General features: G+C 42.5%; 1 protein-coding gene across 5 annotated transcripts in view; it reads right to left on the reverse strand.

The window, feature by feature from the left end:
- LOC106613341 (protein Atg16l2) overlaps positions 1-27,242 on the reverse strand; it is a 74,952-nt gene that overhangs the window by 38,282 nt on the left and 9,428 nt on the right. For 3 of the 5 annotated variants that reach the window (XM_045724878.1, XM_045724877.1, XM_045724876.1), the window contains 10 exons: positions 26,259-26,510; positions 24,534-24,599; positions 23,851-23,931; positions 21,662-21,718; positions 15,967-16,078; positions 10,253-10,358; positions 9,394-9,464; positions 7,693-7,764; positions 4,595-4,715; positions 3,926-4,031 (listed from right to left, as the gene is read on the reverse strand). In XM_045724878.1, the coding sequence (XP_045580834.1) occupies positions 3,926-4,031; positions 4,595-4,715; positions 7,693-7,764; positions 9,394-9,464; positions 10,253-10,358; positions 15,967-16,078; positions 21,662-21,718; positions 23,851-23,931; positions 24,534-24,599; positions 26,259-26,510 (1,044 nt within the window). Of the gene's footprint in view, positions 1-3,925; positions 4,032-4,191; positions 4,468-4,594; positions 4,716-7,692; positions 7,765-9,393; positions 9,465-10,252; positions 10,359-15,966; positions 16,079-21,661; positions 21,719-23,850; positions 23,932-24,533; positions 24,600-26,258; positions 26,511-27,242 lie in introns of those variants that run through there. The other 2 variants (XM_045724880.1, XM_045724879.1) reach the window with 2 other exon arrangements.

The following is a 27,242-nucleotide window of genomic DNA, read 5'->3' on the forward strand; positions in this document are numbered from 1 at the left end:
CTAAACCTCAAGTCTGAGTCAAGTCCCAAGTCCGAGTCAAGTCCCGAGTCTCCATGGTTGAAGTCCGAGTCGAGTCCAGATCCGAGTCACCAATAGTCGAGTCACACGTCCATCAATTTATAATAGGTCTTATTAGGCAATTGTTTCTAGTTGCCACCAGATGGCAGTATATCGCCACTCACTCATGGAAAAAAAACTAACTTGCTATTCATCACACCCTCAAGTTCTACTTATTTACTGCATAAATGAATGGTAAGTCTGGCTCTCAGCTACTTTTTTCAGCTCTCAGCTCCTTTTTCTTTTTTTGGTAATCGCCCACTGATATGTGTAAATGTTTTATTTCAGAGTGAAAACTAAAGGGAGACTTGGCTATGGGATGCAAGGGGGAACGTGGGAGGGTAGAGTGAGATGACGCATTCAACAACAGCCTACGTTTCTATCCTCAAGGAGAGTGAGAGAGACAAATACCTAGAATGTTGTTCTATTAAACTAAATACTAGTATTGTTTACAATTTCATAAAACAGTTTGTTTATTTCTTAACTAGGCAAAGCTAAATAGTAGGCTGGTGACAGGGAAGGAAGAGAGTCGCTTGCGTGATGTGTAGCTTATGATTGGAGGCTGAGCCAGAGCCTGCCTGCGCAAAATCCTCGCTTTCTCCCCCGCAGCTCACCAGCTGATGTAGGCTTTGTGTGCCGTCTGCTCACCCAGGGTGCCTAATATTCAGCTTTTTATTGTAGCCTATCCAGTCCAAGTGCAAACACAAGTCAAGAGAAGGCAAGTCTGAGTCACTAATGGTCAAGAAAGTGAGTCTGAGTCACCAGTGGTCAAGAAGGCGAGTCCGAATGTGTCACCATTGGTCAAGGAGGCGAGTCCGAGTGAGTCACCATTGGTCAAGAAGGCGAGTCCGAGTGAGTCACCAATTGTCAAGTCTAAGTCGAGTCACGAAAATCTCAGAGTCTCCGAGTCCGAGTCGTGGACTCAAGTACTATAACACTGCCGTTAGCTAACCCTATAGTTGCCGGAGAAACAGACATGTAGTCAGGGTTAGAGGTTAGGAGGAGAAACAGACATGTAGTCAGGGTTAGAGGTTAGGAGGAGAAACAGACATGTAGTCAGGGTTAGAGGTTAGGAGGAGAAACAGACATGTAGTCAGGGTTAGAGGTTAGGAGGAGAAACAGACATGTAGTCAGGGTTAGAGGTTAGGAGGAGAAACAGACATGTAGTCAGGGTTAGAGGTTAGGAGGAGAAACAGACATGTAGTCAGGGTTAGAGGTTAGGAGGAGAAACAGACATGTAGTCAGGGTTAGAGGTTAGGAGGAGAAACAGACATGTAGTCAGGGTTAGAGGTTAGGAGGAGAAACAGACATGTAGTCAGGGTTAGAGGTTAGGAGGAGAAACAGACATGTAGTCAGGGTTAGAGGTTAGGAGGAGAAACAGACATGTAGTCAGGGTTAGAGGTTAGGAGGAGAAACAGACATGTAGTCAGGGTTAGAGGTTAGGAGGAGAAACAGACATGTAGTCAGGGTTAGAGGTTAGGAGGAGAAACAGACATGTAGTCAGGGTTAGAGGTTAGGAGGAGAAACAGACATGTAGTCAGGGTTAGAGGTTAGGAGGAGAAACAGACATGTAGTCAGGGTTAGAGGTTAGGAGGAGAAACAGACATGTAGTCAGGGTTAGAGGTTAGGAGGAGAAACAGACACTGAGGTAGAACTCATCTGGCAAAATCTGAGGTCATTATTCTGATTTCACTAAGTCATCTCAGAATAAAACCAGACAGGTTCAGTCTTTAAGAGCTAGACGCTTCAGACCTCAAAGAATCAACAGTCACAGACAACTTAGTGCAAGATAAAAATAACATACTGGCCAGAACAGAGTAGTGCCATATTATATTATATTAGTACATATTATGGTTAGGGTTACATCTATATGGGTAGGGTTACATCTATATGGGTAGAGTTACATCTATATGGGTAGGATTACAGCTATATGGGTAGGGTTACATCTATATGGGTAGGGTTACATCTATATGGGTAGAGTTACATCTATATGGGTAGGAATACAGCTATATGGGTAGGGTTACATCTATATGGGTAGGGTTACAGCTATATGGGTAGGGTTACATCTATATGGGTAGAGTTACATCTATATGGGTAGGGTTACAGCTATATGGGTAGGGTTACATCTATATGGGTAGGGTTACAGCTATATGGGTAGGGTTACATCTATATGGGTAGGATTACAGCTATATGGGTAGGAGTACATCTATATGGGTAGGGTTACATCTATATGGGTAGGGTTACAGCTATATGGGTAGGGTTACAGCTATATGGGTAGGGTTACATCTATATGGGTAGGGTTACAGCTATATGGGTAGGGTTACATCTATATGGGTAGGAGTACAGCTATATGGGTAGGAGTACATCTATATGGGTAGGGTTACATCTATATGGGTAGGGTTACAGCTATATGGGTAGGATTACAGCTATATGGGTAGGGTTACAGGGTTACAGCTATATGGGTAGGGTTACAGCTATATGGGTAGGGTTACAGCTATATGGGTAGGGTTACAGGGTTACAGCTATATGGGTAGGAATACAGCTATATGGGTAGGGTTACAGCTATATGGGTAGGAGTACAGCTATATGGGTAGGGTTACAGCTATATGGGTAGGGTTACAGGGTTACAGCTATATGGGTAGGGTTACAGCTATATGGGTAGGGTTACTATATGGGTAGGCTTACAGCTATATGGGTAGGAGTACATCTATATGGGTAGGGTTACAGCTATATGGGTAGGGTTACATCTATATGGGTAGGGTTACAGCTATATGGGTAGGGTTACATCTATATGGGTAGGGTTACATCTATATGGGTAGGATTACAGCTAAATGGGTAGGGTTACATCTATATGGGTAGGAGTACATCTATGTGGGTAGGGTTACATCTATATGGGTAGAGTTACATCTATATGGGTAGGGTTACATCTATATGGGTAGGGTTACATCTATATGGGTAGGGTTACAGCTATATGGGTAGGGTTACAGCTATATGGGTAGGGTTACAGCTATATGGGTAGGGTTACAGCTATATGGGTAGGGTTACAGCTATATGGGTAGGGTTACAGGGTTACATCTATATGGGTAGGAATACAGCTATATGGGTAGGATTACATCTATATGGGTAGGATTACAGCTATATGGGTAGGGTTACAGGGTTACATCTATATGGGTAGGGTTATAGGGTTACATCTATATGGGTATGTTTACATCTATATGGGTAGGGTTACATCTATATGGGTAGGATTACAGCTATATGGGTAGGAGTACATCTATATGGGTAGGAATACAGCTATATGGGTAGGGTTACATCTATATGGGTAGGATTACAGCTATATGGGTAGGGTTACAGGGTTACAGCTATATGGGTAGGATTACATCTATATGGGTAGGGTTACATCTATATGGGTAGGATTACATCTATATGGGTAGGAATACAGCTATATGGGTAGGGTTACATCTATATGGGTAGGGTTACATCTATATGGGTAGGATTACATCTATATGGGTAGGGTTACAGCTATATGGGTAGGAGTACATCTATATGGGTAGGAATACAGCTATATGGGTAGGAGTACATCTATATGGGTATGTTTACATCTATATGGGTAGGGTTACATCTATATGGGTAGGATTACAGCTATATGGGTAGGAGTACATCTATATGGGTAGGAATACAGCTATATGGGTAGGGTTACATCTATATGGGTAGGATTACAGCTATATGGGTAGGGTTACAGGGTTACAGCTATATGGGTAGGGTTACATCTATATGGGTAGGGTTACAGCTATATGGGTAGGTTACAGGGTTACAGCTATATGGGTAGGGTTACAGCTAGATGGCTAGGGTTAGATGGGAGTGCTCCTACCTGCTGTCCCAGAAGCGTATCTTCCTGTCATAGTGTCCACTGACGATGACGTGCTCAGAACACACCACATCACTGCAGTAAGATAGAACCTCAATGGTCTGGATACCTGGGGGGGGAGAGACAGAACCTCAATGGTCTGGATACCTGGGGGGGAGAGACAGAACCTCAATGGTCTGGATACCTGGGGGGAGACATAGAACCTCAATGGTCTGGATACCTGGGGGGAGACATAGAACCTCAATGGTCTGGATACCTGGGGGGAGAGACAGAACCTCAATGGTCTGGATACCTGGGGGAGAGACAGAACCTCAATGGTCTGGATACCTGGGGGGAGACATAGAACCTCAATGGTCTGGATACCTGGGGGGAGAGAGATAGAACCTCAATGGTCTGGATACCTGGGGAGAGATAGAACCTCAATGGTCTGGATACCTGGGGGGAGAGAGATAGAACCTCAATGGTCTGGATACCTGGGGGGAGAGATAGAACCTCAATGGTCTGGATACCTGGGGGGAGAGATAGAACCTCAATGGTCTGGATACCTGGGGGGAGAGATATAACCTCATTGGTCTGGATACCTGGGGGGGAGACTTTGTCCCTTTCCCTGAAAGATTACGGCCAGGGTCACTGTAGGGTCAAGGGTTAGAGTAAGGTCAGTCAATAACTTACAAGCAGCGCGGTGGAGATCCCAGATCTTGACGGTCCTGTCTGCGCTTCCTGTCACCACCTGGCGCAGGCTGCATTTAAACTTGGCTGCTGTCACTTTACGTGAGTGGCCTGTCAGAGTGAGCTGTAGAGTTGCCAAACACACACACAAAGTATTCCACAGCTGGGTCATTATTCTAAATAAGAGTATGCATCTTTCTGTACTCATCACTCTCTCTCTCCAATCTCTCCTGTCTTTCTACACTCATCACTCTCTCCTATCTTTCTACACTCATCACTCTCTCTCCAATCTTTCTACACTCATCACTCTATCTTTCTACACTCATCACTCTCTCTCCAGTCTTTCTACACTCATCACTCTCTCTCCAATCTCTCCAGTCTTTCTACACTCATCACTCTCTCTCCAATCTCTCCAATCTTTCTACACTCATCACTCTCTCTCCAATCTCTCCAGTCTTTCTACACTCATCACTCTCTCTCCAATCTCTCCAGTCTTTCTACACTCATCACTCTCTCCAATCTCTCCAGTCTTTCTACACTCATCACTCTCTCTCCAATCTCTCCAGTCTTTCTACACTCATCACTCTCTCCAATCTCTCCAGTCTTTCTACACTCATCACTCTCTCTCCAATCTCTCCAGTCTTTCTACACTCATCACTCTCTCCAATCTCTCCAGTCTTTCTACACTCATCACTCTCTCTCCAATCTCTCCAGTCTTTCTACACTCATCACTCTCTCTCCAATCTCTCCAATCTTTCAACACTCATCACTCTCTCTCCAATCTCTCCAGTCTTTCTACACTCATCACTCTCTCTCCAGTCTTTCTAAACAAAAGTCTAATAAAAACAGACTATTAACCCAGTTCTCCACCCACAATCTTTTGAATTATGAATCATTCTTTTGTTTCAAAACATTGTCTGGAAACAGTTTTATAAGAAATGTTCCTATTAAGTCAACCAACACCTGGGAGTAAAAGGGAGCTTGTCATTGGAACGAACTGCAAAAATCACTGAAGCTGGAGACTCATATCTCCCTCACTAACTTTAAGCACCAGCTGTCAGAGCAGCTCACAGATCACTGCACCTGTACATAGCCCATCTGTAAATAGCCCATCCAACTATCTCATCCCCATACTGTATTTATTTATTTTGCTCCTTTGCACCCCAGTATCTCTACTTGCACATTCATCTTCTGCACATCTATCACTCCAGTGTTTAATTGCTATATTGTAATTACTTCGCCACCATGGCCTATTTATTGCCTTTACCTCCCTTATCTTAACCTCATTTGCTCACACTGTGTGTAGACTTTCTCTATTGTATTATTGACTGTATGTTTGTTTATTCCATGTGTAACTCTGTGTTGTTGTATGTTGTCGAATCTGCATTGCTTTATCTTAGCCAGGTCGCAATTGTAAATGAGAACTTGTTCTCAACTGGCCCACCTGGTTAAATAAAGGACTTGTTCTCAACTGGCCTATCTGGTTAAATAAAGGACTTGTTCTCAACTGGCCTACCTGGTTAAATAAAGGACTTGTTCTCAACTGGCGTACCTGGTTAAATAAAGGACTTGTTCTCAACTGGCCTACCTGGTTAAATAAAGGACTTGTTCTCAACTGGCCCACCTGGTTAAATAAAGGACTTGTTCTCAACTGGCCTACCTGGTTAAATAAAGGACTTGTTCTCAACTGGCCTACCTGGTTAAATAAAGGACTTGTTCTCAACTGGCCAACCTGGTTAAATAAAGGACTTGTTCTCAACTGGCCTACCTGGTTAAATAAAGGACTTGTTCTCAACTGGCCCACCTGGTTAAATAAAGGACTTGTTCTCAACTGGCCTACCTGGTTAAATAACGGACTTGTTCTCAACTAGCCTACCTGGTTAAATAAAGGACTTGTTCTCAACTGGCCTACCTGGTTAAATAAAGGACTTGTTCTCAACTGGCCTACCTGGTTAAATAAAGGACTTGTTCTCAACTGGCCTACCTGGTTAAATAAAGGACTTGTTCTCAACTGGCCTACCTGGTTAAATAAAGGACTTGTTCTCAACTGGCCTACCTGGTTAAATAAAGGACTTGTTCTCAACTGGCCTACCTGGTTAAATAAAGGACTTGTTCTCAACTGGCCAACCTGGTTAAATAAAGGACTTGTTCTCAACTGGCCCACCTGGTTAAATAAAGGACTTGTTCTCAACTAGCCTACCTGGTTAAATAAAGGACTTGTTCTCAACTGGCCAACCTGGTTAAATAAAGGACTTGTTCTCAACTGGCCAACCTGGTTAAATAAAGGACTTGTTCTCAACTGGCCTACCTGGTTAAATAAAGGACTTGTTCTCAACTGGCCTACCTGGTTAAATAAAGGACTTGTTCTCAACTGGCCAACCTGGTTAAATAAAGGACTTGTTCTCAACTGGCCTACCTGGTTAAATAAAGGACTTGTTCTCAACTGGCCAACCTGGTTAAATAAAGGACTTGTTCTCAACTGGCCTACCTGGTTAAATAAAGGACTTGTTCTCAACTAGCCAACCTGGTTAAATAAAGGACTTGTTCTCAACTATCCTACCTGGTTAAATAAAGGACTTGTTCTCAACTGGCCTACCTGGTTAAATAAAGGACTTGTTCTCAACTGGCCTACCTGGTTAAATAAAGGACTTGTTCTCAACTGGCCTACCTGGTTAAATAAAGGACTTGTTCTCAACTGGCCAACCTGGTTAAATAAAGGACTTGTTCTCAACTGGCCAACCTGGTTAAATAACGGACTTGTTCTCAACTGGCCAACCTGGTTAAATAAAGGACTTGTTCTCAACTGGCCTACCTGGTTAAATAAAGGACTTGTTCTCAACTGGCCTACCTGGTTAAATAAAGGACTTGTTCTCAACTGGCCAACCTGGTTAAATAAAGGACTTGTTCTCAACTGGCCAACCTGGTTAAATAACGGTGAAATAAAATAAGAAAAATAGAAAATGACACTACACTGTTCTGTCTACATTACACAGACGGTGATCCTATCCAGCTCCACAATACATATGTGTGTGTAATTGTGTGTGTGTGTGTGTGTGTGTGTAAGCGTGCTGATGACAGTATCAGCCTGGTTGCTTGGTTACCTTGGGAGCAGAGTCATCCAGCCGCCAGAACAGAGCTGATTTATCATATGACGCTGCTAAAACCCTGGTGCCCTGATGATGGGTTAGACACACACACACACACACACACACACACACACACACACACACACACACACACACACACACACACACACACACACACACACACACAGGATCATTTCACCACATTATATAACTAAGCATCCCCAGGACACTGAGAACAGCTCCAGGTCCAATCAGCGGTACAGAACAGTGGTGCTTCATCATCAGGAGCAGACAGACAGATAAACCACCGGTGGTGAATCATCTCTAGTCATATTACAGTGTAGTGTATGGTGTATATCATCTCTAGTCATATTATAGTGTATATCATCTCTAGTCATATTACAGTGTAGTGTATGGTGTGTATCATCTCTAGTCATATTATAGTGTATATCATCTCTAGTCATATTATAGTGTAGTGGTGGTGTAGTGGTAGTGTAGTGTAGTGGTGGTATAGTGGTAGTGTAGTGTAGTGTAGTGATGGTGTAGTGTAGCGGTGGTGAAGTGTAGTGGTGGTGTAGTGTAGTGATGGTGTAGTGTAGTGTAGTGCTGGTGTAGTGTAGTGGTGGTATAGTGGTAGTGTAGTGTAGTGATGGTGTAGTGTAGTGCTGGTGTAGTGTAGTGATGGTGTAGTGTAGTGGTGGTGTAGTGTAGTGGTGGTGTAGTGTAGTGATGGTGTAGTGTAGTGGTGGTGTAGTGTAGTGGTGGTGTAGTGTAGTGGTGGTTTAGTGTACTGTAGTGATGTAGTGTAGTGTAGTGGTGGTGTAGTGTAGTGATGGTGTAGTGTAGTGGTGGTGTAGTGTAGTGGTGGTGTAGTGTAGTGTGGTGTAGTGTAGTGGTGGTGTAGTGTAGTGGTGGTGTAGTGTAGTGTACTGTAGTGTAGTGTGGTTTAGTGTACTGTAGTGATGTAGTGTAGTGGTGGTGTAGTGTAGTGGTGGTGTAGTGTAGTGTAGTGGTGGTGAGGTGTAGTGTAGTGGTGGTGTAGTGTAGTGTAGTGGTGGTGTAGTGTAGTGTAGTGGTGATTTAGTGTAGTGGTGATGTAGTGTAGTGGTGATTTAGTGTACTGTAGTGGTGTAGTGTAGTGGTGTAGTGTAGTGGTGTAGTGTAGTGGTGTAATGCTGTGATGTAGTGTAGTGTAGTGTAGTGGTGATGTAGTGTAGTGGTGATGTAGTGTAGTGGTGTAGTGTAGTGTAGTGGTGTAATGCTGTGATGTATGTAGTGGTGATGTAGTGATGTAGTGTAGTGGTGATGTAGTGTAGTGATGTAGTGTAGTGATGTAGTGTAGTGTAGTGGTGATGTAGTGTAGTGGTGTAGTGTAGTGATGTAGTGTAGGGGTGTAGTGTAGTGGTGATGTAGTGTAGTGGTGATGTAGTGTAGTGGTGATGTAGTGTAGTGGTGATGTAGTGTAGTGGTGTAGTGTAGTGATGTAGTGTAGGGGTGTAGTGTAGTGGTGATGTAGTGTAGTGGTGATGTAGTGTAGTGGTGATGTAGTGTAGTGGTGATGTAGTGTAGTGTTGTAGTGTAGTGATGTAGTGTAGTGGTGTAATGTAGTGATGTAGTGTAGTGGTGATTTAGTGTAGTGGTGTTGTAGTGTAGTGTTGTAGTGTAGTGGTGTAGTGTAGTGCTGGTGTTGTGGTGTAATGCTGTGTGTTGTCTTACTGTTTGGTCAAACTCTATGCTGGTTATTCCTTCGTTGCTGCCATCTAGTGTACCTCTGTTGTGGAGCATGCCTGGAAACATGGAAACAAGGGAGCATGTTATATAATGTCTACAAGTGGAGGTGGGTGGTGATGGTGTTGGTGGTAGCAGTAGTAGTAGGAGTGCCTTGGATAATGTCGTGTATTGTGGTGGTTGCAGCAGTAGTAGTAGTAGTAGTAGTAGTAGTAGTAGTAGTAGTATTAGTAGTTGTAGTAGTAGTAGTAGTAGTAGTAGTAGTAGTAGTAGTAGTGCCTTGGATAATGTAATGTATTGTGGTGGTTGCAGCAGTAGTAGTAGGAGTGCCTTGAATAATGTCATGTATTGTGGTGGTTGCAGCAGCAGTAGTAGTAGTAGTATTAGTAGTTGTAGTAGCAGTATTAGTAGTAGTAGTACTAGTAGTAGTAGTACCTTGGATAATGTAATGTATTGTGGTGGTTGCAGCAGTAGTAGTAGTAGTAGTAGTAGTAGTAGTAGTAGTAGCAGTATTAGTAGTAGTAGTAGTAGTAGTAGCAGCAGCAGTAGTAGTAGTAGTAGTAGTAGTAGTAGTGCCTTGGATAATGTCATGTATTGTGGTGGTTGCAGCAGCAGTAGTAGTAGTAGTAGTAGTAGTACTAGTAGTAGTAGTAGTAGCAGCAGTAGTAGTAGTAGTAGTAGTAGTAGTAGTAGTACTAGTAGTAGTAGTAGTAGTACTAGTAGTAGTAGTAGTAGTAGTAGTACTAGTAGTAGTAGCAACAGTAGTGAGATGTAGCCATATTCATTATGTACAGTAGTGTAAGGTGGTTAATGATGCATAGGTCTACACACACACACATTCCCATACCTGCTTTAACATCCCACAGCTTAATGGATCTGTCTGTCCCTCCAGTAGCAAGCAGGTTACAACTGGAGCTGAACCTCACTGCATTAATGCCCAACTCATGGGCATCCTGGATGGAGAGAACAACTCAATCATTAACACAGAGTTACATAAACTGAGTGTACAAAACATTACAAACACCTTCCTAATATTGAGTTATACCCCCTTTTGCCCTCAGAACAGCCTCAATTAGTTAGGGGCATGGACTCCACAGCCGTTCCATAGGGATGCTGGCTCATTTTGACTCCTATAGAGCCCCACTGTGCAGTTGTCATAATACCCATAAAACCTAGCGGTCAAACAGGGAAATGGTTCCAATTGTTTTTCCACTATGATTTTTTTCCCATAGGAGATTTTATTAACACTTAAAATAAGGGCTGCGTTTCGTGTAGGCTTACTATGGCGTGACATTTCGTGTAGGCTTACTATGGCGTGACATTTCGTGTAGGCTTACTATGGCGTGACATTTTGATTACCATGTAAATCTCTCTCATACAAGGTGACTTTTATCAATATATTCGGCTCTATTTACTCTCAGATTCGAAAAATTGTAATTATTTACATTTTAGTCATTTAGCAGACACTCTTATCCAGAGCGATGTACAGTAGTGAATGCATGCATTTACGTACTGGTCGCCCCGTGGGAATTGAACTGACAACCCTGGCATTGCAAGTGCCATGCTCTACCAACTGAGCCACACGGGACATCAGTTAATTACTACACTGAACAAAAATATAAACACAACATGCAACAATTTCAAAGATTTTACTGAGTTACAGATCATATAAGGAAATCAGTCTATTGAAATAAATTCCTTAGGCCCTAATCTATGGATTTCACATGACTGGGAATACAGATATGCATATGTTGGTCAGATACCTTAAAAAAAAGGTAAGGGCGTGGCTCAGAAAACCAGTCAGTATCTGGTGTGACCACCATTTGCCTCATGCAGCGTGACACATCTCCTTCACATCTAGAGTTGATCAGGCTGTTGATTGTGGCCTGTGGAATGTTGTCCCACCTCCTCTTCAACGGCTGTGCGAACTTGCTGGATATTGGCGTGAACTGGAACACGCGGTCGAAAACAAGTCGATCCAGAGCATCCCAAACATGCTCAATGGCTGACATGTCGGGTGAGTATGCAGGCCATGGAAGAACGGGAACATATTTGCGACATGGTGCTGTGCATTATCATGCTGAAACATGAGGTGATGGCGGAGGATGAATGGCACGACAATGGGCCTCAGGATCTCGTCACGGTATCTCTGTGCATTTAAACTGCCATTGATAAAATGCAACTATGTTCGTTGTCCGTAGATTATGCCTGGCCATACCCTAACCCCACTACTACTACCATGAGGCATTTGCCCAATGAAGCGGGTTACGACGCCGAACTGCAGTCAAGTCAAGACCCTGGTGAGGGCGCCGAGCACGCAGATGAGCTTCCCTGAGACAGTTACTGACAGTTTGTGAAGAAATCCTTTTGTTGTCCAAACCCACAGTTTCATCAGCTGTCCAGTCTCAGACGATCCCGCAGGTGAAGAAGTCGGATGTGCTGGTCCTGGGCTGGCGTGGTTGCACGTTGTTTACGGTTGTGAGGCTAGTTGGACATACTGCCAAATTCTCTAAAACGACGTTGGAGGCGGCTTATGGTAGAGAAATGAACATTAATTTATCTAGCAAAAGCTCAGGTGGATGTTCCTGCAGTCAGCATGCCAATTGCATGCTCCCTCAAAACTTGAGACATCTGTGGCATTGTGTTGTGACAACTGCACACTTTAGAGTGGCCTTTTATTGTCCCCCAGCACAAGGTGCACCTGTGTAATGATCATGCTGTGTAATCAGATTATTGCATGGATGTGAACAACATTTTAGAGAAAAAAAGCCTTTTGCGAATATGGAACATTTCTGGGATCTTTTTATTTCAGCTCATGAAACATGTTTCTATTTTTGTTCAGTGTAAATGATCTAACATTAGTTAATCGAGAGATTCATACCTTTCGCCTCGATTCGTCAGTGTCATCCAGATCATCATGGTATTTGTAGTTCTTTATGATAGCCACATGACCAGTTAATTAGCATTTCATTTCATTTGACAAGTCACCTTGTCCTAGAGAGATTTACATAGGTTATCAAAACGTCACGCCAGGGTACGCCTACACGAAACACAGCCCTTATTTTAAGTGTTTCTAAAATCTCCCTATGAGGGGAAAAATGAATGGTGGAAAAACGATTGGAACCATTTCCCTGTTTGACCGCTAGGTTTTATGGGTACTATGACTCGTACTGTGGTACTCTATGCTTCCCACAGTTGTGTCAATTTTGCTGCATGTCCTTTGGGTGTGGTGGACCATTCTTGATCCTCACGGGAAACTGTTGTGCGTGAAAAACACAGCAGCGTTGTAGTTTTTGACACGCTGAAACCGGTGCGCCCGACACCTACTACCGTACCCCATTCAAAGGCACTTCAAAATGTTGTCTGCCCCATTCACCCTCTGAACGGCACACATACACAATCCATGTCTCAATTATCTCAAGGCTTAAAAATCCTGGTGACATCAATAAGGGATCATAACTTTCACCTGGATTCACCTGGTCAGTTTATGTCACGGAAAGAGAGCGTGTTCCTAATGTTTTGTACACTCAGTGTATATTACCAGTTAATCATTAATCAAATCAAATGTATTTATAAAGCCCTTTTTACATCAGCAGATGTCACAAAGTGCTGTACAGAAACCCAGTCTAAAACCACAAACAGCAAGCAATGCAGAAGTAGAAGCACGTTGGCTAAGGAAAAACTCCCTAGAAAGGCAGGAACCTAGGAAGAAACCGAGAGAGGAACCAGGCACTGAATGGTTGACCAGTCCTTTTACCAGCTCAAGGTTAGAGCGTCGTGAAACACACTTTCCATGCCGTGCATTATTTTTCCATATGAATGAATAGCACTTTGTTGATGATCCCTTACTTCATCAACAGGTTACAATGTCAATGTGTCTCAGTGTGAGTGTTCTGATGCTGCAGATATAAACTACTTACTTCTTAGAAACAAAGTGAGTGACTCAAACATAAAAAAATAATTATATATACTTCCTGTATGTGGTCTGGGCCCACATACAGCATTGGACAGGATTAAATGCCTTAGAAATATAATGAATAGAACAGATGTACCCATTCAAGTCAATTATTAGTCCGTTCTATGTCTAAAATGTTTACGTATTTAATGAGTCTTAATGATGGTGTGGTGCTGTGACATTCTGTCTCTTGGTGTCTTAATGAGTCTTAATGATAGGTGAAAATCCAGATAGATAACATCAGAAAAACTGGGCTCATTTCAGATGTGACATTAATCTGTAAACAAAAAACAACAGGCAGTCTCACAAAACAACCGTGGTGACTGTGATATGATATGGAAACCGACCGTTAAATAGGGCCCTATTTCCTGAGCGAGCCACACCAAATGAGTAACATTTAAATCATAATGGAGAATGAGCAGACAGCCACAGCACAGAGTTAATGCAGATCACACTGACTATATGACACTTCTCCAAATAAGGAAGTGGTAAGGTGGGAGGAGGCAGGAAGCAAGAGGGCACCTTCCTTGGGCTAGCGGATCATGCTAGTTCCTCTGTGGCTGCGTGGGCTTGGCCATTCAAATGAAAATGTCCCCCGAGCAGCGACAGAGTCCCAGTAACAGAGCTGTTGTGTGTGACAGAGAGGAGTCTGTTCAGAAACACACAGAGGAACTCTGTCCTCTCAGAGAGCACGGATCAGGAAAGGCTAACCACTCACCAGGGGCTTCCTGTATCCTTCCACCACCTCTATTTACATGGTAATAACAAAGGCCTGAATAGTTCCTAATGTGGCCCTGCCCTGATACAATGGACCGATATGCGTCAGTCTTAATGTGGTTTTCCTGCTGTAGCAAACTGTCTCAAATTAATATCCTACATCTGTAGTGGTAAGAAATAAGGTAAATGACAGGCGACCGTTGAATCACTAGTGAATCACCAGTGTCTAGCAGGGACCCTGGCAGCGAGACAGATCCCTACACGGTTAAGGTTAAAGGTCATGGTAACGATATAAGGATATTTTTATATATTTTTTTAACGTATCATGTTCAAATCATCTATAAGTGACTTTGTTGAGATTCACAATACATTTTAGATACTTTCTGATGATTTGGACATGATGCCTCGAAACATTCTTATATATCGGTACCATGACTTGAATGGGGATTTGTGTAAACAGTGCCAGGGAAATAAAACCAAAAGATTGGAAGGCTGTCATACCATGCCCATAGACTGCTGACAGGGTAAGGAAACCAATGTGTCATTTGGGTGAACCCTTTAAAGCTGCAAATATGAAACTTTTGGGCGACCTGACCAGATTCACATAGAAATGTGAGTTATAGATCTAGATGTGACGTAGTGCCCACTTTGGCTTGTGAGCGCTTCTTTAAAATCTACAGGCTGAAATTATACAAAAGTTCAACAGTGCATATTTACGGTCTTACCAGGACATGCAGGGTTAAGGTTAGGCTTTATGTCTTACCAGGACATGCAGGGTTAGGGTTAAGGTTAAGCTTTATGTCTTACCAGGACATGCAGGGTTAGGGTTAAGGTTAAGCTTTATGTCTTACAAGGAAATGCATGGTTAAGGTTAAGCTTTATGTCTTACCAGGACATGCAGGGTTAGGGTTAAGGTTAAGCTTTATGTCTTACCAGGACATGCAGGGTTAAGGTTAAGGTTAAGCTTTATGTCTTACCAGGACATGCAGGGTTAGGGTTAAGGTTAAGCTTTATGTCTTACCAGGACATGCAGGGTTAAGGTTAGGCTTTATGTCTTACCAGGACATGCAGGGTTAGGGTTAAGGTTAAGCTTTATGTCTTACCAGGACATGCAGGGTTAGGGTTAAGGTTAAGCTTTATGTCTTACAAGGAAATGCATGGTTAAGGTTAAGCTTTATGTCTTACCAGGACATGCAGGGTTAGGGTTAGGCTTTATGTCTTACCAGGACATGCAGGGTTAAGGTTAAGCTTTATGTCTTACCAGGACATGCAGGGTTAGGGTTAAGGTTAAGCTTTATGTCTTACCAGGACATGCAGGGTTAAGGTTAAGCTTTATGTCTTACCAGGACATGCAGGGTTAAGGTTAAGGTTAGGCTTTATGTCTTACCAGGACATGCAGGGTTAAGGTTAAGCTTTATGTCTTACCAGGACATGCAGGGTTAAGGTTAAGGTTAGGCTTTATGTCTTACCAGGACATGCAGGGTTAGGGTTAGGGTTAAGGTTAAGCTTTATGTCTTACCAGGACATGCAGGGTTAGGGTTAGGGTTAAGGTTAAGCTTTATGTCTTACCAGGACATGCAGGGTTAGGGTTAGGGTTAAGGTTAAGCTTTATGTCTTACCAGGACATACAGGGTTAGGGTTAAGGTTAAGCTTTATGTCTTACCAGGACATGCAGGGTTAAGGTTAGGCTTTATGTCTTACCAGCACATGCAGGGTTAAGGTTAGGCGTTATGTCTTACCAGGACATGCAGGGTTAGGGTTAAGGTTAAGGTTAGGCTTTATGTCTTACCAGGACATGCAGGGTTAGGGTTAAGGTTAAGGTTAGGCGTTATGTCTTACCAGGACATGCAGGGTTAGGGTTAAGGTTAAGGTTAGGCTTTATGTCTTACCAGGACATGCAGAGCCCTAGCAGGGACCCTGGCAGCCAGACAGATCCCTACGGGAACATACAGCTCCTCCTCCAGACTCAGACACAGCGAGTTCCCCCGACGCTTCTTTCTACTAAGAAACACAACATAACAGAACTCAGTTAGTGCCAGGAGTTTTTCCTGACCAAGTGGCCCTACCAGGATACAATCTGCGCCCTATACCTATCGCAGTGCTCGACTTGGGCAGGAGTTCACCTGAGCTGAATACCGGCACCTCAAATGTTCTACTGTTTGAGTTCCTGTTCCTCTTATAGAATATTATCTCTAAAGTATTGTGGAGTTCCTGTTCCTCTTATAGAATATTATCTCTAAAGTATTGTAGAGTTCCTGTTCCTCTTATAGAATATTATCTCTAAAGTATTGTGGAGTTCCTGTTCCTCTTATAGAATATTATCTCTAAAGTATTGTGGAGCTAATGCACCTAAATATAAAACAGTACCCAAAATGAGTACCGGAACCTATTTCAGTCCAAGTCAAGACTTTCTCATAGGACATAGGCCCTACATTTTCCCCAGTTAAAATCATTGTAATGTACAGTAACTAGGGCCAGGGTTTTTTCCTGATGATCATGGTAAAAACAAAGTAAAGTATATTTCAGCCTTCAGAGGAGATGGACAAGGGGCAGAGTGTCTGTCTGTCTGTCTGTATCTGTCTACCTGAAATATAACAGTATGAGGCACACCCCAGAACTGTGGGTTAAAGACATACTGTATGATGAGACTAAGAAATGTGCAGATTATGTGTCTATATATATATCTGCCATCTGGCTGTAAAATGTATACATAAGCAAACCGAGATGTAATGTTTGCTAGCATAAATCAGCAAGGCTGCTGGAAAAGGAGAAGCATGTGAATGAAGTGGAGTTGTTGATGAGTGTATGACTGCCAATGGAGTGACCAAGACAGCAGAAATGGCTGATGTGTCACTATGCGTCAATAACCTAGTATGTACACTATGAAGGAAGATGAGAGAGAAGAGGAAGAGGAGGAAGGGTTAGGGAAGAAATAATCATCAATGTTCATGAGAAGGAGAAAAAGTTTCTTACTGATTGAGCTCAGTAGGAGCTAACATTAGCAGACTAATGTCTGGACTACGTGAAGCAAGAGCCAAATATCTATATATTCTGCATGTTACATTACATGTAACTCATTTCATTATGAGGAATAACTTAAAAACATTCATATTATTCTGTCTACGTAACCATAGAACACTCATATTATTCTGTCTATGTAACCATAGAACCACAAAACATTCATATTATTCTGTCTATGTAACCACAGAACATTCATATTATTCTGTCTATGTAACCACAGAACATTCATATTATTCTGTCTATGTAATAGAACCACAAAACATTCATATTATTCTGTCTATGTAACCACAGAACATTCATATTATTCTGTCTATGTAACCACAGAACATTCATATTATTCTGTCTATGTAACCACAGAACATTCATATTATTCTGTCTATGTAACCACAGAACCATAGAACATTCATATTATTCTGTCTATATAACCACAGAACATTCATATTTTTCTGTCTATGTAACCATAGAATCACAGAATATTCATATTATTCTGTCTATGTAACCACAGAACATTCATATTATTCTGTCTATGTAACCACAGAACATTCATATTATTCTGTCTATGTAACCACAGAACATTCATATTATTCTGTCTATGTAACCACAGAACATTCATATTATTCTGTCTATGTAACCACAGAACCACAGAACATTCATATTATTCTGTCTATGTAACCACAGAACATTCATATTATTCTGTCTATGTAACCACAGAACATTCATATTATTCTGTCTATATTATTCTGTCTATGTAACCACAGAACATTCATATTATTCTGTCTATGTAAACCACAGAACATTCATATCACCACTCTAAACTCCAAGCATCTGCCTCTAACCCTAGGAAGCTCTTCGCTACCTTCTCCTCCCTCCTGAATCCTCCTCCCCCTCCCCCCCTCCTCCCTCTCTGCGGATGACTTCGTCAACCATTTTGAAAAGAAGGTTGACGACATCCGATCCTCGTTTGCTAAGTCAAATGACACCGCTGGTCCTGCTCACACTGCCCTACCCTGTGCTTTGACCTCTTTCTCCCCTCTCTCTCCAGATGAAATCTCGCGTCTTGTGACGGCCGGCCGCCCAACAACCTGCCCACTTGACCCTATCCCCTCCTCTCTTCTCCAGACCATTTCCGGAGACCTTCTCCCCTACCTCACCTCGCTCATCAACTCATCCTTGACCGCTGGCTACGTCCCTTCCGTCTTCAAGAGAGCGAGAGTTGCACCCCTTCTGAAAAAAACCTACACTCGATCCCTCCGATGTCAACAACTACAGACCAGTATCCCTTCTTTCCTTTTCTCTCCAAAACTCTTGAACGCGCCGTCCTTGGCCAGCTCTCTTGCTATCTCTCTCAGAATGACCTTCTTGATCCTAATCAGTCAGGTTTCAAGACTGGGCATTCAACTGAGACTGCTCTTCTCTGTGTCACGGAGGCTCTCCGCACTGCTAAAGCTAACTCTCCTCTGCTCTCATCCTTCTAGACCTATCTGCTGCCTTTGATACTGTGAACCATCAGATCCTCCTCTCCACCCTCTCCGACCTGGGCATCTCCGGCGCGGCCCACGCTTGGATTGCGTCCTACCTGACAGGTCGCTCCTACCAGGTGGCGTGGCGAGAATCTGTCTCCGCACCACGTGCTCTCACCACTGGTGTCCCCCAGGGCTCAGTTCTAGGCCCTCTCCTATTCTCGCTATACACCAAGTCACTTGGCTCTGTCATATCCTCACATGGTCTCTCATATCATTGCTATGCAGATGACACACAATTAATCTTCTCCTTTCCCCCTTCTGACAACCAGGTGGCAAATCGCATCTCTGCATGTCTGGCAGACATATCAGTGTGGATGACGGATCACCACCTCAAGCTGAACCTCGGCAAGACGGAGCTGCTCTTCCTCCCGGGGAAGGACTGCCCGTTCCATGATCTCGCCATCACGGTTGACAACTCCCTTGTGTCCTCCTCCCAGAGTGCTAAGAGCCTCGGCGTGACCCTGGACAACACCCTGTCGTTCTCCACTAACATCAAGGCGGTGACCAGATCCTGTAGGTTCATGCTCTACAACATTCGCAGAGTACGACCCTGCCTCACACAGGAAGCGGCGCAGGTCCTAATCCAGGCACTTGTCATCTCCCGTCTGGATTACTGCAACTCGTTGTTGGCTGGGCTCCCTGCTTGTGCCATTAAACCCCTACAACTCATCCAGAACGCCGCAGCCCGTCTGGTGTTCAACCTTCCCAAGTTCTCTCACGTCACCCCGCTCCTCCGCTCTCTCCACTGGCTTCCAGTCGAAGCTCGCATCCGCTACAAGACCATGGTGCTTGCCTATGGAGCTGTGAGGGGAACGGCACCTCCGTACCTTCAGGCTCTGATCAGGCCCTACACCCAAACAAGGGCACTGCGTTCATCCACCTCTGGCCTGCTCGCCTCCCTACCTCTGAGGAAGCACAGTTCCCGCTCAGCCCAGTCAAAACTGTTCGCTGCTCTGGCACCCCAATGGTGGAACAAGCTCCCTCACGACGCCAGGACAGCGGAGTCAATCACCACCTTCCGGAGACACCTGAAACCCCACCTCTTTAAGGAATACCTGGGATAGGATAAAGTAATCCTTCTAACCCCCCCTTAAAAGATTTAGATGCACTATTGTAAAGTGGTTGTTCCACTGGATATTATAAGGTGAATGCACCAATTTGTAAGTCGCTCTGGATAAGAGCGTCTGCTAAATGACTTAAATGTAAATGTAATATTATTCTGTCTATATAACCACAGAACATTCATATTATTCTGTCTATGTAACCATAGAATCACAGAACATTCATATTATTCTGTCTATGTAACCACAGAACATTCATATTATTCTGTCTATGTAACCATAGAACCACAGAACATTCATATTATTCTGTCTATGTAACCACAGAACATTCATATTATTCTGTCTATGTAACCACAGAACATTCATATAATTCTGTCTATGTAACCACAGAACATTCATATTATTCTGTCTATGTAACCACAGAACACTCATATTATTCTGTCTATGTAACCATAGAACATTCATATTATTCTGTCTATGTAACCACAGAACCATAGAACATTCATATTATTCTGTCTATGTAACCACAGAACATTCATATTATTCTGTCTATGTAACCACAGAACATTCATATTATTCTGTCTATGTAACCACAGAACATTCATATTATTCTGTCTATGTAACCATAGAACCACAGAACATTGATATTATTCTGTCTATGTAACCACAGAACATTCATATTATTCTGTCTATGTAACCACAGAACATTCATATTATTCTGTCTATGTAACCATAGAACCAGAGAACATTGATATTATTCTGTCTATGTAACCATAGAACCACAGAACACTCATATTATTATGTCTATGTAACCAGAGAACACTCATATTATTCTGTCTATGTAACCATAGAACCACAGAACATTCATATTATTATGTCTATGTAACCACAGAACATTCATATTATTCTGTCTATGTAACCACAGAACCACAGAACATTCATATTATTATGTCTATGTAACCACAGAACATTCCTATTATTCTGTCTATGTAACCACAGAACCTTCATATTATTCTGTCTATGTAACCACAGAACCACAGAACACTCATATTATTCTGTCTATGTAACCACAGAACATTCATATTATTCTGTCTATGTAACCACAGAACATTCATATTATTCTGTCTATGTAACCAGAAGAACACTCATATTATTCTGTCTATGTAACCATAGAACACTCATATTATTCTGTCTATGTAACCACAGAACATTCATATTATTCTGTCTATGTAACCATAGAACCACAGAACATTCATATTATTCTGTCTATGTAACCACAGAACATTCATGTTATTCTGTCTATGTAACTATAGAACATTCATATTATTCTGTCTATGTAACCACAGAACATTCATATTATTCTGTCTATGTAACCACAGAACATTCATATTATTCTGTCTATGTAACCATATAACATTCATGTTATTCTGTCTATGTAACCATAGTACCACAAAACATTCATATTATTCTGTCTATGTAACCACAGAATCACAGAACACTCATATTATTCTGTCTATGTAACCAGAGAACACTCATATTATTCTGTCTATGTAACCACAGAACATTCATATTATTCTGTCTATGTAACCACAGAACATTCATATTATTCTGTCTATGTAACCACAGAACATTCATATTATTCTGTCTATGTAACCAGAGAACACTCATATTATTCTGTCTATGTAACCAGAGAACACTCATATTATTCTGTCTCTGTAACCATAGAACATTCATATTATTCTGTCTATGTAACCACAGAACATTCATATTATTCTGTCTATGTAACCATAGAACCACAGAACACTCATATTATTCTGTCTATGTAACCACAGAACATTCATATTATTCTGTCTCTGTAACCATAGAATCACAGAACACTCATATTATTCTGTCTATGTAACCACAGAACACTCATATTATTCTGTCTATGTAACCACAGAATCACAGAACACTCATATTATTCTGTCTATGTAACTCACTCAAAAAGCTCTTTGATGGAATCTAGAATCCTGGGAGGGGATGTTACTGAGGCTGACCTAGGGGGGAAAAAAGTTAAGTGAAGTTTTTAGAACTTTTAAAACACACTTGAAGGAATGGTTTAATCAATTTAGATGTAGTAAGCATTGTGATGTAGTAAGCATTGTGATGTAGTAGGCATTGTGATGTAGTAGGCATTGTGATGTTACAGATGCAGGATCTTAACTTGAGCCAGTTTGCTACAGCAGGAAAAGAATACTGCAGCAATAGGAAATGTGAATTATTACATGGATTATAATTAACCAACATTTCTGTAGGGGTTGATACATTTTTCGTTTGGACAAATCAAGTCTGAAATTACAAACTTTTAAAAACTCAAATACACTACAAGCTTGCATTTCCTATGCAGGAAAATTCTCAGCAACAAAGAGTGATCAAATGAAGATCCGAGCATTGTAACTGAAGATCCTTTTGGAACTTATCATGCAGTGTAAGCATTTTTTAAATGTATTTAATCATTTTTACATTTTAAAAATATAATAAAATTTTCACCATTAGAACATCACACTAAAGTTACTTTGAGGTAGAATGTGAAAACACTATAACCCGACAATGACTTCCAACAAGAATCTTGTTTTTTCTTCCATGGGAAGGAAGGCCTTGAAATGCCATCTGAACTTTGAGTGATTTCTGTAATTTCTTCCTCTACCAGAACATTCTAGTGGTCCGTCTCTCAGCCTTCCTCTACCAGAACATTCTAGTGGTCCGTCTCTCAGCCTTCCTCTACCAGAACATTCTAGTGGTCCGTCTCTCAGCCTTGCTCTACCAGAACATTCTAGTGGTCCGTCTCTCAGCCTTCCTCTACCAGAACATTCTAGTGGTCCGTCTCTCAGCCTTCCTCTACCAGAACATTCTAGTGGTCCGTCTCTCAGCCTTCCTCTACCAGAACATTCTAGTGGTCCGTCTCTCAGCCTTCCTCTACCAGAACATTCTAGTGGTCCGTCTCTCAGCCTTCTTCTACCAGAACATTCTAGCGGTCCGTCTCTCAGCCTTCCTCTACCAGAACATTCTAGCGGTCCGTCTCTCAGCCTTCCTCTACCAGAACATTCTAGTGGTCCGTCTCTCAGCCTTCCTCTACCAGAACATTCTAGTGGTCCGTCTCTCAGCCTTCCTCTACCAGAATATTCTAGTGGTCCGTCTCTCAGCCTTCCTCTACCAGAACATTCTAGTGGTCCGTCTCTCAGCCTTCCTCTACCAGAACATTCTAGTGGTCCGTCTCTCAGCCTTCCTCTACCAGAACATTCTAGTGGTCCGTCTCTCAGCCTTCCTCTACCAGAACATTCTAGTGGTCCGTCTCTCAGCCTTCCTCTACCAGAACATTCTAGTGGTCCGTCTCTCAGCCTTCCTCTACCAGAACATTCTAGCGGTCCGTCTCTCAGCCTTCCTCTACCAGAACATTCTAGCGGTCCGTCTCTCAGCCTTCCTCTACCAGAACATTCTAGTGGTCCGTCTCTCAGCCTTCCTCTACCAGAACATTCTAGTGGTCCGTCTCTCAGCCTTCTTCTACCAGAACATTCTAGTGGTCCGTCTCTCAGCCTTCCTCTACCAGAACATTCTAGTGGTCCGTCTCTCAGCCTTCCTCTACCAGAACATTCTAGTGGTCCGTCTCTCAGCCTTCCTCTACCAGAACATTCTAGTGGTCCGTCGCTCAGCCTTCCTCTACCAGAACATTCTAGTGGTCCGTCTCTCAGCCTTCCTCTACCAGAACATTCTAGTGGTCCGTCGCTCAGCCTTCTTCTACCTGAACAGTCTAGTGGTCCGTCTCTCAGCCTTCCTCTACCAGAACATTCTAGCGGTCCGTCTCTCAGCCTTCCTCTACCAGAACATTCTAGTGGTCCGTCTCTCAGCCTTCCTCTACCAGAACATTCTAGTGGTCCGTCTCTCAGCCTTCCTCTACCAGAACATTCTAGTGGTCCGTCGCTCAGCCTTCTTCTACCTGAACAGTCTAGTGGTCCGTCTCTCAGCCTTCCTCTACCAGAACATTCTAGCGGTCCGTCTCTCAGCCTTCCTCTACCAGAACATTCTAGTGGTCCGTCGCTCAGCCTTCCTCTACCAGAACATTCTAGTGGTCCGTCTCTCAGCCTTCCTCTACCAGAACATTCTAGTGGTCCGTCGCTCAGCCTTCTTCTACCTGAACAGTCTAGTGGTCCGTCTCTCAGCCAGATCACTCTTAGGGGAGGCTTCTCTGGAGGCCGGGGCACTGACAGACCCGCTGGAAGGGAAACAGCACAACACTTTATTATCCTTTAGCTTTGTGTGGCACTCTGGACATGAGCTACTACAATACAAAAGGGAACACTTTAACCTATTCTCAATCTAGTGAGAGCTACATACACATCGATGGGACTATACAATCTATACTAAAGAGTTGCACATCAATGTAGGCTATATATTCTAGTTACTTACACATCGACGTAGCCTATATGATCTAGTTACTTACACATCGACGTAGGCTATATGATGTAGTTACTTACACATCGACGTAGGCTATATGATGTAGTTACTTACACATCGACGTAGGCTATATGATGTAGTTACTTACACATCGACGTAGGCTATATAATGTAGTTACTTACACATCGACGTAGGCTATATGATCTAGTTACTTACACATCGACGTAGGCTATATAATGTAGTTACTTACACATCGGCGTAGGCTATATGATGTAGTTACTTACACATCGACGTAGGCTATATAATGTAGTTACTTACACATCGACGTAGGCTATATGATGTAGTTACTTACACATCGACGTAGGCTATATAATCTAGTTACTTACACATCGACGTAGGCTATATAATCTAGTTACTTACACATCAATTGTCACCTTCACCTTCCCGGCGGTCTCCAGTTCCTTCTGAAGACTTGCCTCTCTGGCTCTGTGGAGTTGACAGTTGAAATGAATGGCAACAACATTACAGATACAACTCACTCTGAATACATTCATTAATGCTTCATAGGGCCTGGAGTTTTACCTGCACGTGACTTGAGGAGGTCAAGGTATAACCTATAGCCTTTAACTAGTTATAACCTGTCGCCTTTAACTAGTTATAACCTGTAGCCTTTAACTAGTTATAACCTATAGCCTTTAACTAGTTATAACCTGTAGCCTTTAACTAGTTATAACCTATAACCTTTAACTATACTGAACTAAAATATAAAACCCAACATTGTAAAGTGTTGGTCCCATGTTTCATGAGCTGAAATAAAAAGATCCCAGAAATATTACATATACACAAAAAAACGTATTTCTCTCAAATTTTGTGCACAAATTGGTTTCCATCCCTGTTAGTGAACATTTCTCGTTTGCCAAGATAATCCATCCACATTCGGCTTCTTCATCTGCGGCCTCGTCTGAGACCACAGACCAGCTGACGAAACTGAGGAGTATTTCTGTCTGTAATAAAGCCCTTTTGTGGTTAAAAACTCATTCTGATTGACTGGGTCTGGCTACCCAGTGCGCACCTGCCCAGTCATGTGAAATCCATAGATTAGGGCCTTATGAATTTATTTTCATTGACTGATTTCCTTATATGAACTGTAACTCAGTAAAATCGTTCAAAATGTTGCATGTTGCGTTTCTATTTCTGTTCAGTGTAGTTATAACCTACAGTCTTTAACAAGTTATAACCTATAGCCTTTAACTAGTTATAACCTACAGTCTTTAACAAGTTATAACCTATAGCCTTTAACTAGTTATAACCTACAGTCTTTAACAAGTTATAACCTGTAGCCTTTAACTAGTTATAACCTGTAGCCTTTAACTAGTTATAACCTGTAGCCTTTTAACTAGTTATAACCTGTAGCCTTTTAACTAGTTATAACCTATAGACTTTAACTAGTTATAACCTATAGCCTTTAACTGGTTATAACCTGTAGCCTTAAACTAGTTATAACCTGTAGCCTTTTAACAAGTTATAACCTATAGCCTTTAACTAGTTATAACCTGTAGCCTTTAACTAGTTATAACCTATAGCCTTTAACTAGTTATAACCTGTAGCCTTTAACTAGTTATAACCTGTAGCCTTTAACTAGTTATAACCTGTAGCCTTTAACTAGTTATAACCTGTAGCCTTTAACTAGTTATAACCTGTAGCCTTTAACTAGTTATAACCTGTAGCCTTTAACTAGTTATAACCTATAGACTTTAACTAGTTATAACCTATAGCCTTTAACTAGTTATAACCTGTAGCCTTTAACTAGTTATAACCTGTAGCCTTTAACTAGTTATAACCTGTAGCCTTTAACTAGTTATAACCTGTAGCCTTTAACTAGTTATAACCTGTAGACTTTAACTAGTTATAACCTGTAGACTTTAACTAGTTATAACCTGTAGGCTTTAATTAGGGCCCAGAGTTTTTCTTGGTGAGATCAAATGGTCAGGAAAGTAAATAAAAAGTCTGTACACGGTCAGCCTTCGAGAAATGCATATTCCCCCTACACTCTTCAGGAAAAACTCAGGGCCCTGTTTGACCCCAGGAAGCAGCTCACCTGACCCGTCTCTCTTTGACCCCCAGCAGGGTCAGGGTTAATCTCACCTGACCCGTCTCTCGTTGCGGCTGTTCATCCTGACGGCTGCGTGTTGCTTCCTCCGGACCAGTTCCTCCAGCAATTCCTGACCTCTGAGCTTCTCCTCTCTGAAGGTCTGGTCCATATCATGGTGCCGCTCCAGCAGAGAGTCGTACTCCCGTTTCAACAGCCGGTTCCCCTCCGTCACCTCGGCAACACGCACCTTCAGACTTCCATCCTCAGCCTGCACCCCCAGCAGATCCCGCTTCACCTCACACATCCTGAATACACAGATCGTTATATTAGTAACCCTGACCTTAACCCCAACCCTGTCAGTTATAGTAGTTTCTATTAACTAGAGCCATGGATATTTCATGACGACATTTCAACCTGGTCAGGACATGTCCTACTCAACCACCAGCTTCCATAGCACCAGCTCATGTGATTGTGTGATCACAGTGACCTGGGATAAGCTACATTAAGCTGTGCTTGCTTTCTTTCAAGTTTCAACAGGTCCTTCCTACAGGTTTCTTGGAGGAGAATCAGCTGGCATGTTGTTCTACAGAATCAGTCCTACCTGGCATGTTGTTCTACAGTCTCCACCTGGCATGTTGTTCTACAGTCTCACCTGGCATGTTGTTCTACAGTCTCACCTGGCATGTTGTTCTAAAGTCCTACCTGGCATGTTGTTCTAAAGTCTCACCTGGCATGTTGTTCTACAGTCCCACCTGGCATGTTGTTCTACAGTCCTACCTGGCATGTTGTTCTACAGTCTCACCTGGCATGTTGTTCTACAGTCCTACCTGGCATGTTGTTCTACAGTGCTACCTGGCATGTTGTTCTACAGTCCTACCTGGCATGTTGTTCTACAGTCCTACCTGGCATGTTGTTCTACAGTCTCACCTGGCATGTTGTTCTACAGTCCTACCTGGCATGTTGTTCTACAGTCCTACCTGGCATGTTGTTCTACAGTCCTACCTGGCATGTTGTTCTACAGTCCTACCTGGCATGTT

Source organism: Salmo salar, chromosome ssa09 (genome assembly GCF_905237065.1).
Source record: "Salmo salar chromosome ssa09, Ssal_v3.1, whole genome shotgun sequence".
In the NCBI taxonomy this organism is placed as follows: Eukaryota; Metazoa; Chordata; class Actinopteri; order Salmoniformes; family Salmonidae; genus Salmo; species Salmo salar.